Here is a 17,686-nt window from a genome sequence, read left to right as displayed (position 1 = left end):
GGGGCCGGGGCGGGGCGGGCGGCGCAGGGCCGGGCCGGGCGTCTCCGTTCCGCTTTCCTTAACCCGGCACATCTCATCCGCTCCATCAACGACCCCGAGCACCCCCTCACCCTGGAGGAGCTGAACGTCGTGGAGCAGGTGCGGGTGAAGGTGAGAGCCGTCCCCGCTGCCCGTAGCATCTAAAAATGTCCGCGAAGACCACGGTGAGCGGCAAAGTGCCGCCTCGTAAAATGCCGCCTGCTGGTTTGGGGTAAAACCAGTGGGTTTCGAGCAAGGGGAGGTGTTTGGTTTCCAACAGGTGGATGACGCGGAAAGCACGGTGGCCGTGGCGTTCACCCCCACCATTCCCCACTGCAGCATGGCCACCCTCATCGGCCTCTCCATCAAGGTGAAACTCATCCGGTCGCTGCCCGAGAGGTTTAAGGTGAGTAATCGCGTCCCTCTGGAAAGAAAAAAGGGGGGGGTGTTTAAAAAAGGGGGGCGGGGGGAACCAACCGGAAAAAAATAAAAATCCATAACTAACTTAGAGTGAAAAATAACTGGAGCTTTTTGCATCCCGCGGGTGGGGGCAGAGCTGCGGGAGCGGAGCGGGCAGCGGGCGAACAACCGGCTGCGGAACCGGCGTGCGGTGCCCTCCGGTACCGGGGAGAGCCGCCCGCAGAGTGTTCTGGGGTCTTAGGCTCTGTTTGGCTATACGCAGTAACTGCTGTTGGCAAGAATGGCATTCCCCCCTCCTTTTGTTATTGTCTTATTCTTATCATTAAATAATTTGAACTTGAGCTTCCAATGTCGTGTTGACTTGTCCCCTTCTTTTTTTGTGGTGCTTTTTAAGCTGGATGTTCACATAACACCAGGAACGCATGCCTCTGAGCACGCAGGTAAGGGGTTTGGTGCTCTGTTGTCTGGTTGTCTTTATTATTTTTTTTAATCTTGCAAATTGGGAGATTCCCACACCTGCAGAACAGCTGTTTAGTATTTGGGACTTTACGTGCGTCAGCTTCTGGCGGATGTTACGGAACAGGAATGTGTAATAATGACACTTAGGTATGTTTTGTACCGTATTTCAAGCATCTCCTCGGGCAGCCTGTGCTCTCAACTACTCATTGACTTGCCGGGGTTGTGGAGGGCTCAGAAAACAGGGGGAAGCTGGGGGAAATTTCCTCTCGTTACACCTACACACACATCGCTCCCTGCTGCTCAGTCAGAACAGCTGCGCCTTTAACTTGTGATAACTCGCTTTGACTTGAGACTGCAGCTCTGCAGTGTACTTGCCATCTGCAGAACTGTTAGTCTACCTGAGTGCCATAGCAACAGTGTGATTGTGTGTCTCAACATAAAAGACTTTAAAGAAGGCATTGTATACCAATGTTTTGACCAGTTTCTTGTGGTGTTTTGTTTTTTGGGTTTTTTTTGCACAGTTAATAAACAGCTTGCTGATAAAGAACGCGTAGCAGCTGCTTTGGAAAACTCTCACTTACTGGAAGTGGTGAATCAGTGTTTGTCTGCTCGATCATAACTGCCTGATGAGGAAATCGTTAGTATTCTGCTATGTTAGACTAATTTTGTATATAAGTGGTGATGCTACTGTTACACTATGCATCTGTCTATGAGCAAAATAAAGTCACTTGGATTTTCTTAAGAAATGTTTCATTACTCTGACAAAAATAGTAGGTGGGAAATTAGATTACAGGCGGCTACAAAAATATAATGAAAATTTACTTTTAAATTTATTAGTCATTGCATAGGCAGGATTTTTCTTTAAAAAGTTTTGTTTCAACCTGTTTTTAACTGGTTTCTCACTATCCAAAATTAGTTGTAAACTGCATTTTAGAAGTGAATTTTGCACACTGGACTTTACAAGTACACCAAGCTAATTGGCAATTAAAATTTTTACATTCATACGACTGTTTTAAGACGGCTAATATAACTTTAGCTTCAGACATCAAGAAAATGTGTGTTCATGCATGCAAAGTTGTAACACATTTTAGCAATAAGTGTAAACACTTCTAAATCATCTGCCTAGTTTTTATTATATTAGATTGGATTAGCCAAATGCTGAGGGCTCTTTAAACCCATATAAAACATGACTTATTTTTAATTATTCATTACTCGTGGTAGGAAATACGGTATCTTTGCGGTAGGGTTTTTTTTTCCATGCATCTGCCATAATATAGGAGAGAGTCATTCATAGTTTTCAGTATGAACAGTCCAGCTACCCTCTGCTGAGAGACTTTCCTGGCAAAGTTTGACAGCTAAATGACAAGTTTTACTTTAAAAGTATTGAGATTTAATAGTAAGACCTAGCCTATGCTTCTGGTCCAGGAAACGTGGCGTTTATTAAAACTATTGTCTTTGGCAGAAATTGACAATAGAAAAAATCATTAAGATAGAATTCCAGAATTAATTTGCACTTTTGTTTCTAATCATGGACCACATGGAAAAGTAACAACCTGTTAAAGGAATCCTGTCAGGTGTTTTGCTGCCTGCACACATGCCATGTTACCTTCATCATCATCAGTTATCTAGAGAGTAACTGATACATTTTTTTAAAAAGTAGATTGCACTCACCTGTTTGGTGGTAGTGCTTTATATTTCAGTAGTATTTTCTCTTGGAAGGTTTTGGATGCTGTTTTAAAAATGGTGAAACTTACTTTACATAGTGTTCTGTGTAAACCACAGCCTAGTAGTCCAATCTGCGTTGAGCAGCTGAGGAGACTAAGGCAGTGGTGAGCCAAGTGTGACATCTGAAGTCACATAACAAAATAGGACAGAAAGAAATCCAAATCTTCCTGTTTCAGAAATGAGGCCCCCAGTTTGCACAAGGCTCCTACAGAAAGCCAACCGTGCAGCAGTGTTAATCTTAGTTGGCTTAGCATCCTTGGAATGATCAGCACTTGCATACATGTATAAATGAAACTGTAAATAAAGACAATATTTATGTAGTATTCATATTGGGAAAGGAGCAGAATGACCCAGCTGTTAATACTGTCTTTCCTCTCTGCCTCTGTTGCTGAATCACTGAACTGATTAGTTCTGACATTGCCAGCGTTTGCACCACAAATGAAACTTCAGCCATGGCAATGCACGCAGACAGCTTGGTTGGTTGGTTTGATTTTATTTTCTGGGTTTTTTTAAATAGAAAATGAATTTTGCCCTCCCAGATTTTGGGGAAGAAAGGAATGCAAATAGTGCCAGGGGGAAAACAGAAGGATGACTGAGCTGCCAACAGATTGCTTCAACCTGCACTCCAAATAGAGAAGGAATCAGTAAATTATGCTTTGTTGAATCCCTCTGCTTGGCTTTCACCACTACATAATAATACTGTTAAATAATTTACAGGGATGTTGGCACTTACGTCATGCGGCACATTGTACACAGTAACCCTGGGGGTGCGCTCTGCACCATTCACCTTTTCAGAGAAGCAACGGCATGGGGTTAGATGGCTTAAACTTACAGTATGTAGTTGGGGGATGACTTTTCAGTAAAGGGACTGTATTGTGGGATATCAAAGAAAAGGTCTGACTTCTGTTCCTTTAGGGGTAGAGAATTCTGTTACTGTAGATCTGGCATGTTTCTTTAAGTGATGTGGATGTTATATTTATGAGATGATAGAAACAACAGTAAGGGCAAACCATGGTTACTTTGCTGAAGATAACAGGTCCTCCTGTCCAGGCTGCCTCAGCTCAGATACTTGCTGAATGATAACGTACTGCCAGTTCTAGCAAAGATCTTCTCTTCCCTGGTTTTAATGATCGTTAGCTGGCTCCTGCTGTATGGAGATAAAGTGGGAGAAGAAAACATTAATTTGTTACAAATATTTCTTCTCGGGCTTTTATTTTTCCAAAATATTAGGCCTAAATTTAGCCTGTGGAATGCTTTGTAATAGGACACATTCCATCAGAAAGTATGATCCTTTAGAGCAGCTGTGTTGAATACACACGGCCTCATCCGAGTCCAGGAAAAATGCCAGCAGCAGGCATCTGTTTTGCATTCCTGGGTTTCGGGCAGAGCCTTCCAGGGGTGGCTGAGTGGCATTCACCGCTCCCAGACTGCACACACCGCAGCCGGAGCTCTGGAGGGCAACTGGCTGTGTTGTGCACTGGCGTAAGCTGCCGTGCGTTTGAGCCCGTGCACCAGCACGGTTCCTGCGCTGTGGGTTCCACCACATTGCATGTACCTGGGGCTGCCCACCCAGTCCTGCTCCCGGGGAGGACGCAGAGCTCTCCCCTGCTGCTCCCACCCTGTCGCTGCTGCCTCGGACCAGCAATCGGAAACTTTTGAGGACTCTTCACCCCCCAATTTTGTGAGCGGTGGGGAAGCAGCTCGGCAGCTTTGTATCCAACGACGCAACTGAACTGTCCGTGGAAGAACTTCACACTTCAATGGCGATATTTCTTGTGCTCCTCGGGTGGAGCGATGTGTACCACACACTGGGAACTGTTAGTTAAAAAAAAGCTATTTCAGTCTTCTGGCCGTGCTTGAGATTGATGTGTTTACATCAATAAAGTGCTTTGATAAAGATCTCCCTCTGGAGCTTTGATTTATAAACTGCATGTTTTACAATGTGGGGTGGTTTGGGGTTTTGGTTTTTTTTGGGTTTTTTTTTAGCTGTTAAAAACATTTCCCTGTAGCCTGTCACACAGACAAATACACCACTTTCCCTTCCTTTACAAAATGCACTGTGGTGTAAATACAGACAGAACAAGTGGCAGAGTCAACTTTTTTCCCTAAACAAAAGAAAAGATTACAGCAAAAACTTTCAAATGTTACTATGGAAAGGTAAGCATGAGCAAAGAGAATAACACCAGGGGAAGCTGAGGCTATTACTGGAGTGTTTAAGTCTGCTGGTATGTCTTGTAACCATTTGCCAGCAACATTTAATAGAAAGAATGTAAAAAATTTTTCAATTTACAAAATGCTAAAAGATGCTAAACATACAGGTAGCAGAGAGCCCGCATTTCGTTCAGTGCACTTCAGGAGTTGCAGAAAATGTGTTGTCACATTCTGTAACCTTCATACATTTCTTCTCTCACATCTTACCTTTTGCATCCTGTGGCAGGTGATCTCCATTCCATAACTTCCCTCTGGGGACCAAAGGAGCAGCCCTGTCCGCAGTGATAAAAACATCCTGGTGGTGTGGATGGTTCGAGCTTCATTCCACGCACTCACCAGGGTCGCTGGGTAACTTGCCAGTTCTCCCATCAGTTTTGTTGCTTTTCAGCGTCTTGTTGCGGCACATGCAAGCTTCAGATGCCGAGGCTGTCCTCGTTAGTACAGCAGTTAAGAGTCTCTGGTTCCTGCTGTTAGTTAGCTCAGCTCCCAGCACAGGGCTGGAGGGAGAGAACAGGGCAGAAGTTAATTTCCAGCAAGTCTGTGGAACAATTTTAACATGGGAACGGGAGGCAGCTGCTCCTTGGGAGCTTTAGGAAGGCACAGGAAGAGAAAGAGGAGGAGAAAGGGGCATACGCCACCTCGCCGTGCGGCCCCCAGCCTGGGTCTGTGGCAACGTGGGGAGCAGAGAGCTTCTACAGCGCCAAAGGCTTTGTCCTCCAAATGGCAGGGGAAATAAGTGAGCGCCCACTGCCTCATGCTGGACGTGTCCCAGCACTCTGCTTTCCTTGTTCCCTACAAGCTGGCTGCCTGAAGGGCAGACTCCCACGTGGGGCCTGTAGCCAAGGCACGGCCACAGCGTGGCCACCCCCCTGTCCTCGCTTGCTGGGCTGCCACGCAGCCCGTCCCGTCCCGTTAGTGCCCTCACGCTGCTGCAGGCAACAAGAAAACCTTTGCTGTCCCACAGCGGGTAAGTCACAAACAGCAGGAGGAGACAGGAGGATCGGGAGGACAAGTATGGATGTAGAACCGATGCTTTCAGCTGAGAACGGGAGACGCGCACCTTGCCAGTGGTTAAGTGTGGTGGCCAAAGGGTGTGTGCAGCGGCTGCGTCCGCATGGAGCCCAGCAGGAAGACCCAAGCGACTGGCAAGTCATCACGGCCAAACTCTCCCTGCTGGACTTGATCCGCCACTTTATTTTGATGTATCTTTGAGATGGTGGTTTATCATAGCACTTTTTTTTCCCTAATCTACCCAAATTAGTTTCATCTGGGTTCCCATCAGATGTGTCACACATGGCTTTGACCAAAATAACCTCAGTAGGTTGTCAGGAGCTTGCTTAACCCCAGGATGCCTGGCAGCTTGATTTCTCTACACTTTTGCTAATGGAAGAGCTGGCACACGCTCTGCCTAAGGACTATGAAGGTATCTAAGCAGCAATACTTTTTATTTCCCCTGCAAAGTGACAAATAAATCATCCATGAAGTCTGAAGTGCTTGCAGAGAAAAACAATAAATGCCAATAGATTCCAAATTTTTTACCTAACTGTTTTAACAGAACAAAAGTAGGTTTATTACTGAAAAAAAACCCAGAAAATAGTTTCATTAACACTGCAGCCAACTTTTTTTTAAACGCAATTACTTTTGAGGTTGACAGAAAATAATGATTAGGAATGAGTCACATAAATTGTTTCTCTTCAAATTGGTACTGACTTATTTTCACAACAATGCATTTTAGACATTGTTTTTTGAAACATAAGTCAATGATGTAAAGAGCCTGTCAAATTCTAATTTATTAATTATTCTTACTAATGACAAAATTGACTAGGAGCTGGAAACGGAGGCTGTTATTCAAACAATTCTTCCCCTTCAGACTCACCATTTTGGGTCTGATCCTGCAAACTTAGGGCTTTAATTGAGGTTATACTCCGGATTGTATTTTTAGCATAGAAGCGATGAAGTCTTGTCACATTTATTTTTGTTGGTAAGAAGAACATTGGGCCATTCCTAGTAAAACAACTGAGAGTTAATTTATTTTTTAAACAAAAAAGCAGTCATAACTGCTTATTTTAAATGTATATGCCATTTGCGCGTACGCATTTCAGTTCATCTGTAGTCTATGCATATAACTCCACGGGAGATATACTTATTCAATTACCAAGTCATATAATTAATAGTTTTCTGCATTTTATGGCTGAATAAATAAACACTATAGCTTAGATGTGAACTGTATACACATCAGTTAATGTATGGTAGTCGTTTAGTACTTGCAACATATTCTCCTAATCCTCAAAGCTGCAGGAACTTTGCTATGAATGTTATGAAGACGGTGTACCTTCCTCTGACATTTCACTGTGATCCACTCTTCGTCCTCTTAAAAGTCACTTGAGTCTTTCACAGACTACAAATAAATTGTGTCTTTTTTTGGCATGCATGCCTAGCTGGGCAATCCCTGCTTCGCCGCGAAGAATGACAAGATGAAAGAGACAACGTGGTATGCATCGTGCCTTGGTCCAGCTGGGAAGGATGGAAGCCATCCCACAGAACAGGCTCTGGAATACACAAATAACATAACATGCCAAAGAGAGGAAATACATACATGAGAGCTGCCAAGACTGTGATGTAATGTCGCTGATTAGCTACATTCGGGTCTGTACCAGAAAAAAAATCGTGCCACAGAAACTGCAATGCACAGAGCATGTGCTCCCACAAACACGGACAACTCGAGAGACACTGCCCTGCCCCAGGATGGACGCTGTCGGTGCGCCCGTGGGTCTGTCGCAGCCAGGCGGGCTGCCCCGCTGCACCCGTGCTGGGAGGCAGGATTCGAAAGATCTGCAGGTTAAATGGGTTTTTGCATCTACAGACAAACTGTCACATCAGCGAGCTGTAGAAAAGGTGATATAGGAGAAATGGGGAACAGGGGGCAGCTGAAATGGTGAGCTGCGATCGTGAATCCCGCCGTGGCTCAGGGGCCGACAACGGATGGTGCTACAACTTCGCACGTGTCAGCGGCTGCCCTGAGACCTGGCCAGCACAAACCCGGATGAGAAACAAGGGAAGATGTCTTCATCCAGCATCGCAGAGCTCCTGCTGCCTCTCCAGGCCGGACAGAGTCCCCCCAAAGCCCAGAAGCCGGCCTGGCACCTCCGGCATCCTCTGTTTGCCAGGTTCATCGCGCTCCTCCGGGGCACCGAGGCATGGATGCCTGTGCTCTACCTGCTGGTCTACGTCAGTTTTTTGGCTTGCGCTTAACGAAATCCCTTCACATGCATAAAATCAGCGTTCACCATCCACAACAGCTCTGTCCCTACATACAGTGATGGACTGTACATACGACGGGGTGCCTCCTCCACTCATAACATCTCCTTTTTCAAGCTGACACGGTTTCAGCCGAACCGAGATACAATTTATTTCAGCTGACTTGGTAATTATTGAAGCATTCCATTTTAATTAGGATGATGGCTAATGAAATCTGCCATAAAATCGTTCGTGGGTTTTAGTCTTTCTAAAAAACTTACAAATATGTAACAGATACAGAGAAATAAATAGGAACAGTATACAGCACATTGTTATTTCCTTTCACAGCGAATCAAGGGAAGCCGATATATCGATATGACTTGACGGTGACAGGACGACAGACTCATTTCTCCAATGAACTGTTTTCTTCTTATAAGGCAAAAAAAGCACTGCATCTGTATGAGATCATCTAGAAAAGTCCTCCTTCCTGAAAAATACTATATTCTTTTTTGTTGCCTAGCTACGTGCTGCTGTTACCTTAGAAGGCTGTAGATTCATCTGAATGATTCTGGCGGTGCTGATGTGCTGGAGCAGAGGAGTAATGCAAATATATAACCCTTTCTTTGGTAAAGATTATGAGGGAAAGGGGTGAGTGTGAAAAGAATGAGCCTTTGCAGAAAAGCAATTTGCTGTATCCATCATATTCTTTTTGTCATTAATTGTGGAATAAGGAGCATTTCCCCCCCCAGCCCTGGGTGCATGAGCAGGCAGTGAAATCACAGACTTGATGCTTTTGACGTGAGAGTCTGATGGCAAGGAAGCGTTTGCCTGGTTCATGTTAATTACTGCTATGAGTAAGTGTAGAGAAGGGAAAAGACTGTCAAGGCCTGATCCTGATCTCATTCCCAAAAATGTCAACAGGGAAAAACGCCATGAAAGACAACCAATTTGCTGAATTTCGTTACCACCAGAGAATGGGATAATCACTGGGTCCTTCTTTGAGTGTAAGTAGCTTTGATGATTTGGAAAATTAAGAAAGTCCACTCAAAATGCCCAAAGATTTACATTGTAATGTGCCTGTCAAAGGAAGCTCTGGCAGGGAATTCTGCCCTCCAGCATGAGACATGCAGAGATTGAGAGCTGAGCAATGATTCCCTGGCACTTCCCCAGCGCGATCGGCAGCTCAGCACGCCATTGCTTCCCCGATGATTTTAACGCATTCAAGTGGGGAATGAGAGATGTGGGGAAGCTGCTTGCGGGAGCAATAAGATGAAAGGGAAAATAAAGTTATTTCTTACCTGCTCCACTGTAACTGGTTTGGGTGTAGAATGTCCTTGATATGCGTCAAGAATTCGCAGTTTTATCTTTAGGACTGAGAGACTTTTAGCACTGGGGTTTTGATTCAGCTTTTTCTAATTGGGGCTGGCTTTGAAATTAACATCTGCGTTTGTTTTCATAAACTAGTATTTTTCAAGTCTACTGTCTATAACCCTCTTTATATATGGTACACACTTCATACCATTCTGTTACCTCAGTCTATGCTTTTGCTTGCTCTCTGTATTTTATCACGAGCCTAGATCCTCATCATATCATATTTTTGAGAGAGAAAGTGAAGCATATTGAGAGAGATTGAAGCATATTATGATTATGATAATTATTATTACATTCTTTCTTAAGAATAAAATCAGAAAGAACTTTGACAATTTAAAGTGAAAACAAGAAATTTTATTTGATTCTAGTATTCTAGTATTCTCCAGTAAGAATTTTGGAGGTCTTTATCATATCCTGTATAGCAGCAGAGGCAAAGCAGGAAATGAGATATTTGGAAGGAGCAGAGATGTCTGTTACTGCTGTGATGCAAACGTGGAATTTGCCAAACTCAGCACATACCAACTGGACAAATCCGAGTTTCTTCTGGAACAGATGATAACATCTCTCACATCCAAACTGCTCACACTCTACATGAACGATTCCATGACATCACTTACCACAGGAAAAGACACCACAAATTCTGCACTGGCTTATAAAGAAGTGTAAAACCTTTCTAATTCAAATTCATAAGTTTCCCCTGTGACTGCGAGTTTTTGTCCCTGCTTCAAGCTTTCATTTGTTGAAATGAAATGGAAATGGAGTTTTCCCACAAGGGAAACAAGATCAGACTTTATAACCGAAAGCAAAAGGGCAGCTATGTTCTAATTCTGGTCCCCACCAGCCCCCACCAGGAGCCTTACGTAAGGTGCAGCAATTCTAAGCATTATAAATATACATTTGGACACAAAACTAAAGTTCTCTGCTTAAGAAAAGATAGATTAAAAAAATCCTTGTCTTCTTTTTCTTATCTAGTACACAGAAGAGGGCAGCACAGTTAAAGTTTCACTTTATATTGCCACAAACACGATAAATTGTGTTTCCATCTTATGTCCTTCCCTCAGTGAGGGATCAAAGGGACTGCGTGCTGGAAGCGTGCTGGTCGTTTCCTCAGAGGACCGCAGGTCTGCTCCTACTTACGGGTTTTCACTGCAAGGAGACCTTTCCTTGTTCACCTGTCATATTCATGGAGACATCTACAATATGATGACTTTATGCAGGTTTTCAGACCCCACATCCCCAGATGGTCTTTCCCTTGGCATCTCTGTAATATGTTGAACCATAAACAACACTGTCACTGGTGCAATCTGCCGCACCCCCGGCACCCCCACTGGAATCTCTTGCTACAGAGAGGTTTTCCCTTACAACCATACTTTCCTTCTGCAAGTTTCTGCGCCTTTTTCTGCAGTGCTATGTGGAAGCTGCCAGCTAACAGACAACTTTTGAAGACATTGTCCTGCAGGCGTATGGAAGAAATGGGCTTTGTGGATTAGCGAGGGCAGCTTTAGGCTGTTTTCTGCCCAATTTCCTGCCCATTAAATCCTCAGTTCCTCAAAAGAGAGTTACAGTAGATCCATGAAAATGTTACTGAGTGTTCAGCTGAGAGTGTGAGCAGATGCTGGGAATTCTCGGGGTTAACGAAGAAAGCAGAAAGCATCACTGTCCACTGTGGAAGTCCATGGGCACATGCGGTTTGAACAATCCGTTTCTAATCTGTGTGCTTCTTGTCCCCTGATTTCTAAAACTATGTATTAGAAAACATACAGAGAAGGGCAAGTAGGGATCGTGTTTATACAAGGTGTGGCTGAATACTCCAGGCTCCTCAGCCAAGAGAGAGAATTACTGCAGAAAGCTATAAAATCAGTACATGTATGGAGAAGAGACAAGGGAAATCTTTTCTCTGCTTCACAATACAGTGAATGGGGGTGTTGCAGGATATCAAAAATCCACACAGGTTAAAAAGCAATTAGAAAAATACTCAGAAAAAACACATCAAGGGCCTCTGAACAAAAGGAGCACTTTTAGCCTGGTGGTTGTATGGGGGGAGCTTTAATTGCGTTTATCATGTCCTTATCATCCATTCTTCTTCAGATGTCTGCTACTGACAGCTGCTGGAAGCTGGCCGTAAGTTGAGTCTGACCCAGTACAGCTCCTTTAATTTGTTATTGTAAATAGATTCATTCCTCTTGCCATGAGCTACTGCTGGTAAACAATAAATCTTACATTCGCGATTTGCTTCCTTACCACTATGTACTTCTCAGACAGACAGACAGACAGACAGCCATTTACTTTGCTCACTCCTTAAACCAACTGTCTGTAAATTCAGAAACCTTTTCATGGTATCAGACTTCTAGATATTTCTTGTAAAGGGCCTCTGAAATCCACACTAAGGAGTATACATCCCACAAGAATTGTAACGGGATATTTAGCATTCCACTCATGGACGGATGATGTATGTCACGCACATTGGTCATGACAGGTTTAATACTGAAAAAGAGGAATCAGGGGTGATAAAAGAAAATAATTATGGAAATATCTTAGGTCATGTTCTGATTTTACTCCAAACTTGAAATGCAATAGGAGCAAACAGCTGATCCCATACAGTACGTGCTAATGTGTCTGTTCCGCAGCGACTGAGGAAACTGAGGGGGTATCCAAACTCCGACTCTCGTGGCAGGGTATAGCACGAGTGATTACCATGTCAGTAAGAAGTAAACTTGAACCTGAAAAACTAAAAATCGGTGCAATATTGAATTTAGACTGAGACAGGATGCTTTACCCAAGTACATTCCAACAGGACAGTTTACTAACAGCGGGGCGCACTCTGTGAAAGAGAAGTGGCAAAAATGAAATTAGATACGCCACTTGTGCAATTTCTTTTTTTCAGAGCAATGATTCACCTGGTTCCGTTGGTCATGAGGTTATCTAGCAGTGGAAGTTTTTGAGCTTACTCAAAGCAGGGAGAAACTCAGAGCAGCAGCAAGATGAACCACATTTCCAGTTATTCTTATCCCAAGTTATTTTTTGCACTCTTCTGCAAGAGTTTCAGAAAGACAGAGGTCTTTGCTTTATGTTATAAGCAATGGACTTAAAACGTACCTATTTTATCTTTTTCCACTTGCAAAATGCAAACAGTACTACATTTTTTTGCAGTGCCTACCTTTCGAATTTCTGGGCTGGAGCTGAGAGGAAGCACAGTAGCCATGAGAGGAACCAACTTGTGATTAATTTTGTAGATATAATAATGGATTTAGTTAGGTTTCTGCTTGCATTTCGCCCTTGGCACTCTGTGTGAGCTTTCTAAGCTATGTCGATTTCTATTGACTCCAAAGCTCATATTTCTCACGTGATTGTTGCAGCCCCAATTCATGGCTACCAAAAATATTACCTGTCATTAAATGCAAGAGTAATTATGAGAAAAAGCAGGGCCCCTTGGCCGCAGGGGTGTGCTGCCCTCCCTTGGCAATGTCCAAATGCAGGTTCAGCATGGATGGGACATTTATCAGGTTTTCTGACAAAGGAGTTAGTGGGAAATCTGAAAGCTCCACCATCGCTACAGTTACTCATACAGTTCAAACTGTAGCCTACTTTTACATGTCTATGTATTAACCGCGAGATAATGCAATCTGGCATATGCTACGCATGAAAAGGTCTAATATGTACTTGTATACAACCCACCAACTGAACCAGTTAGCCTGGTATCTGTTCAGCATGCGCTAATCTGTGGGTTTAAGGGTGATGGTGAGGAAAACTTGATACCACATTTGCACTATATCCTACTTTTTGTAGGATGAGGAAAAAATGTTTTGGTGTCCCCCGTCCGTCCCCCCCCTTCCCTGTATCTCTCTCTCTCTTGCTTAGGTTAAAAAAACCCAACACATTTCCTCCTGCTGCCTCTGTCTCTTCTCCCACTGGCCTGGGTCTGTCAGTTCTGTAATTAAAATAATAATAAATGCAGCTATTTCTTTTTTAGTCCAGGTATTTGGGAGGTAGCCAGACTCATACTTCTGCGGGAGTAATGCTTCATATAACTTGGCAAGAACAGACCTTTGTGGATCTCTCTGCAGTTTGTATAGAAATAACTTCACCCACATAATGGCTGATTAATTAGACTTGAGGCAGTGCAGATGAGTTGCAAAGTAAGGAGAGGAGAAACCCATGACTTCCAGCGTAGAGCCACGCTGAGAACAACACCAAACCTTCCAGACCTCACTGCTGCTAATCCAGTCTTTGGGCTGATCAAAATCTTTCTATTGTCCTTAATTAAATGTGAAACAATTCCAACATAAGACAGCAGCAAAAGCAGAAACTGGATTTTGGTGATGATATTAATTTGATGTAAAAAATATTAATGCTATTTGTAACACAGCATTCGACCTTGAACAAACACTGCTGAGGTAGAATCACATATAGTGAATTCAACCACCAAAATTCTGCTTTTTTATCTGAAAATTCATAAGGGGCAGAGGTTAGGTGTTAGGTTATATATGCTTAGTTATCACTGCACGCCTTGCAAAGTCTGTGCTTGTCATTTAGACTGTGAAATGCACTCTGCGCCTAATATAGCATAAAGAAACTCCAGGCACAAGCTTTATTACCCCAGGAATAAATAACTGGAAAAACAGGATCGGACTGCATGTTTTACATTTTCCACATGATGAAAAGTACTCAGGCCAAGAGAGTACACTAGAAGTGAACACTGACACTTCTCAAAAGCTAGAGGAAAACTGAAAGGGAAAAAAAAGAGAGAGAAAGAATAAGAAAGGAATGAGATAACAGAAAAAAAGAAACTGCTACAACAGTAAAATACAAAGAAAGGCAACTTACATGAAAAGCATATAAAATATGGAAGATGAAAAGCATATGAAGATGAAATGAAACTGAAAAAAACCCAAGTAATCCCTTTTTAGAAAGCTTTGCGCTCATTTCTACACAATAGAAGACATCAGGGGTCCTTTCCTAACTCTCAGACCAAATCCTTCCCCAAGAACCACGCGACACACGCCACGGATGCTGGGCAGCCAAGCAGAAGTGAAGTTTGTGGATTGATTCACAAATGGGGGGTTACGGTGGCTCCGCCAGCATCCCAGAATACCCTGATAATTAGGATGTAAGTGACTGGGGTCCCTGAGACCAAAACTGACCCAGTGCTTCTGGCCTCAGCAGCATTTGCTTGTTACTTCTGTTTAGCCGTGTCTCCTCACGCAGGGGGGATCTGGGTTAGAGAACAGACGGTTCTCTACAAAATTATAAAATTTCCAGTTTCCCTTTCAATATGTGAGGAATGGTATATTAGGCTTACTAAAAATGTCAAGTCTACAGTATAGTCTGAAGCAGTCATTTAATTTAAAGAAATCCTAGACCAGTAGAAGCTAGAACAATAGAAAATAAGAGTAGAAAAGCAAGACATGAAAATCTCTTTTAAATACAAATAAATCACAGTTAATATATCTGCTAGAAGCACGGTCACATAGAAGTGGAAATGGAGGGCAGGTGAGAAAGGAGACGGTCTGAAAATCCTCCAAAGAAACTAGAAAATCAGCCTTTCCAGCCTGTGGTCTCATAGGCACCTCACCGAAATCAGCAGGTGCCACGGTAATGTATACATGAATATACAGCAATAATTAACAGCAAATACAATCACGAGCAATGCGAAGAAGCACGTTATGTATCTCAAGTGATTAACCTGAATTATCTGTTAATTCCTTCCAACTTCACAAAATAGCCAGACCTATTAAGATGAAAGGAGATAAACCAGCTACGTGACCCCCGTGATCTCCCCTTCTCTCCGGTTGCAGGCACAAATCCTGCGGCAGACGGGAACAGACCTGACTGCCCTGGCACAGCGCTCCTCCGTGCAACTTGTACGCATCCCGCTCGGAGCACGCGAAGCCCCGGGGACCTAATCCAAGGCCATCTCACTTTCCGTTGAAGGACAACTCGCAGAACCCAGTGCCAGATCCCGAGTAGTATCCTGTAACCGTGGTGGTATTCTATAACCATTAATTCCTTAGTTGTACCTGGGTGCTGGCACAAAACAAGAATTTGCCACAGAGTCCTGAATTTTTTGTATGATTTCTCTTGGGTATTGTTTTCTTTTCAGCCACTTTCCCTGCTGAAACACTGTTCTCTCAAAGTTTTTATTTAGCACTTTTACATATGCCTTTCCTGCTATTTTTTGGCTAGTGAGGGGTCTATCTCACACTTACATCATTAAAAGATTCATAATTCTCATCAGCCAAAGGGCTGGAATAAAATACAGCTTCTTCAAGTCCTGTCAGTGAAACTCCCATTTGTAGTTTGGTTCCAGTCAGTAGCGCTATATGTGGCACAGAAGTGGCACTGTATCTCTGATTCTGACGCTTCTCAGATTTCCCTTCTTTCACACAGAAAAGGATTAAAAGTACCCCCACTTTCTATGTCAATTCCTGAAGTTTGTCCCTGACACGCAGTAAAGGCATGCAAGACAGACTGGCCCAAAAGACTTACAAACCCACTCAGAATACTTTTAGGTGAGCATTTTAAGCAGAAACATTCAAATTTTTAAAAAGTTAACAGAAGACAAACCATTTCTGGAAGTCTGTTTACATAATTAACTGTATATAAATACAGATTAATCAAGATGGTTTGGCACATTCCAGTTTATCCAAGTTAAGTAACCACGGCGTACTGCAAATGCTAACCCTAATTTATTTAAATATGATTTAAAATGCTAACCAGAGGTTTAGAATTCAGTTCGGTTAACTGAAGCACTCACTTCGTTTCACCACCAAACTCTGACTATTTAAACTGACAAGGCTATTTTGGTTACTGTTTTGTGAGACAGGGAGAGGGCACTTGCTGCAAGCACTTGGTGATCTTTAACTGCCGCATTAACACTTCAAACTACAGTTAGCAGGGAGAAGGGGCCAAAACCACCCCAAGAGCACAGACTGGAGAATTATAATCAGCTCCTGAAAATAACAGAATATGGAAAAAATATCCATTCCCCGTGGTCAGTCCCTTTGAAGGATTTTTCACATTTATCTTTGTCGCAGTTAAGTGGCCTGAGAGGTTTAATGTGTTAGAAGAAAAAAGATGTTTCTGAGCCATCACAGTATATTTTATTGGCTATTCCACCCCATAGCCCAATCCCAAGATTCTTGTCCTTCCCATACTTTATTCCCTACATCTATAACTTCATTTCCATCCCCCCTATCTCTTGCCTTCTTTAGCCTCGTTTCTGCAGCTGATTTGTAAACCCTTCAACTTTCACGAATTTGTTGGCATCTGTCCCTGCACAGCAGAGTCACAGGGATTTTCCCGTCCTGATCAGGCTGTAATCTTTTGGGAGCAGGAGCCAGAGTTATTTTGGCTGTAAAATGTCTAATATGCTTCGGTTGCTAGGTAAACAGTAAACTGTACACGCGATGCTTGGGTGAGCCATTCAGAACACAAGTATAGTTATCTGGGTAGTCGCTTCTTCACCGATCACACGGTAATGACTGTGCCACTCAGGAGATAAGACTTTCACTCTCTCACTTTGCTGCTCAGGTGAAATCAAGAGAATTTGACCTTTATGTTTTATATTGTCCTCTGAAACCGTTAACACCTCACGTGGACACGTTGGCAAGTTTGCTATGTAAGCCCAACACCTAGTGCAGCTGCCTTTCGCAGAATCCCAGACTCCCAGACTGGTGGGAGTGGGAAGGTCCCTCTGGAGCTCCCCCATCCCACCCCCCGCCAGAGCAGGGGCACCTCCAGCAGTGGCACAGGACGGCGTCCAGGCGGGGTTGGGATGGCTCCAGAGGGGGAGACTCCCCCCCCTCTCTGGGCAGCCTCTGCCACTGCTCTGCCGCCCTCACGGGAGAGAAGGGCCTCCTCAGGTTGAGGTGGACCTGCCCATGGTCACCTTTGTGCCCGTTCCCTCTTCTCCTGTCACTGGGCACCGCTGAAGACAGACTGTTCCCATCCCCCGGCACCTCCCTTTAAGGACTGATAAGCACGAATAAGAGCCCCCCTCAGTCTTCTTTTCTCCAGACTACAAAGCCCCAAGTCCCTCAGCCTCTCCTCATAAGAAAGACGCTCAGTCCCCTTTGCTCTACCTGTGTACAACACGCACTGGGCTGTGAGTGGAAGCAAGTGACATACACAGCAAACCACAGAATTACGGAATGGTTTGGGTCGGAAGGGACCTGAAAGATCTAGTTCCACCCTCCCCCGCCCTGGGCAGGGACACCTCCCACCAAACCGGGCTGCTCCAAGCCCC

The 17,686-nt window shown here is 43.8% G+C and overlaps 2 protein-coding genes across 2 annotated transcripts in view; both read left to right on the top strand.

Moving 5' to 3' along the window:
• The window catches only part of FAM96B (family with sequence similarity 96, member B), a 2,608-nt gene extending 1,092 nt beyond the window's left edge, over window positions 1-1,516 (top strand). The window contains exons 2-5 of the mRNA XM_009881400.1: window positions 28-150; window positions 299-424; window positions 833-878; window positions 1,419-1,516. Of these exons, the coding sequence (XP_009879702.1) occupies window positions 28-150; window positions 299-424; window positions 833-878; window positions 1,419-1,516 (393 nt within the window). The remainder of the gene's footprint in view (window positions 1-27; window positions 151-298; window positions 425-832; window positions 879-1,418) is intronic.
• A 6,377-nt stretch (window positions 1,517-7,893) lies between these two features.
• The window catches only part of RRAD (Ras-related associated with diabetes), a 13,968-nt gene continuing 4,175 nt past the window's right edge, over window positions 7,894-17,686 (top strand). The window contains exons 1-4 of the mRNA XM_009881398.1: window positions 7,894-8,061; window positions 11,530-11,562; window positions 15,237-15,302; window positions 16,972-17,059. Coding sequence (XP_009879700.1) covers window positions 7,894-8,061; window positions 11,530-11,562; window positions 15,237-15,302; window positions 16,972-17,059 — 355 coding nt within the window. The remainder of the gene's footprint in view (window positions 8,062-11,529; window positions 11,563-15,236; window positions 15,303-16,971; window positions 17,060-17,686) is intronic.

This window comes from Charadrius vociferus, unplaced genomic scaffold (genome assembly GCF_000708025.1).
Source record: "Charadrius vociferus isolate BGI_N301 unplaced genomic scaffold, ASM70802v2 scaffold553, whole genome shotgun sequence".
Taxonomy (NCBI): domain Eukaryota; kingdom Metazoa; phylum Chordata; class Aves; order Charadriiformes; family Charadriidae; genus Charadrius; species Charadrius vociferus.
This window is presented reverse-complemented; position numbering and strand designations above follow the sequence as displayed.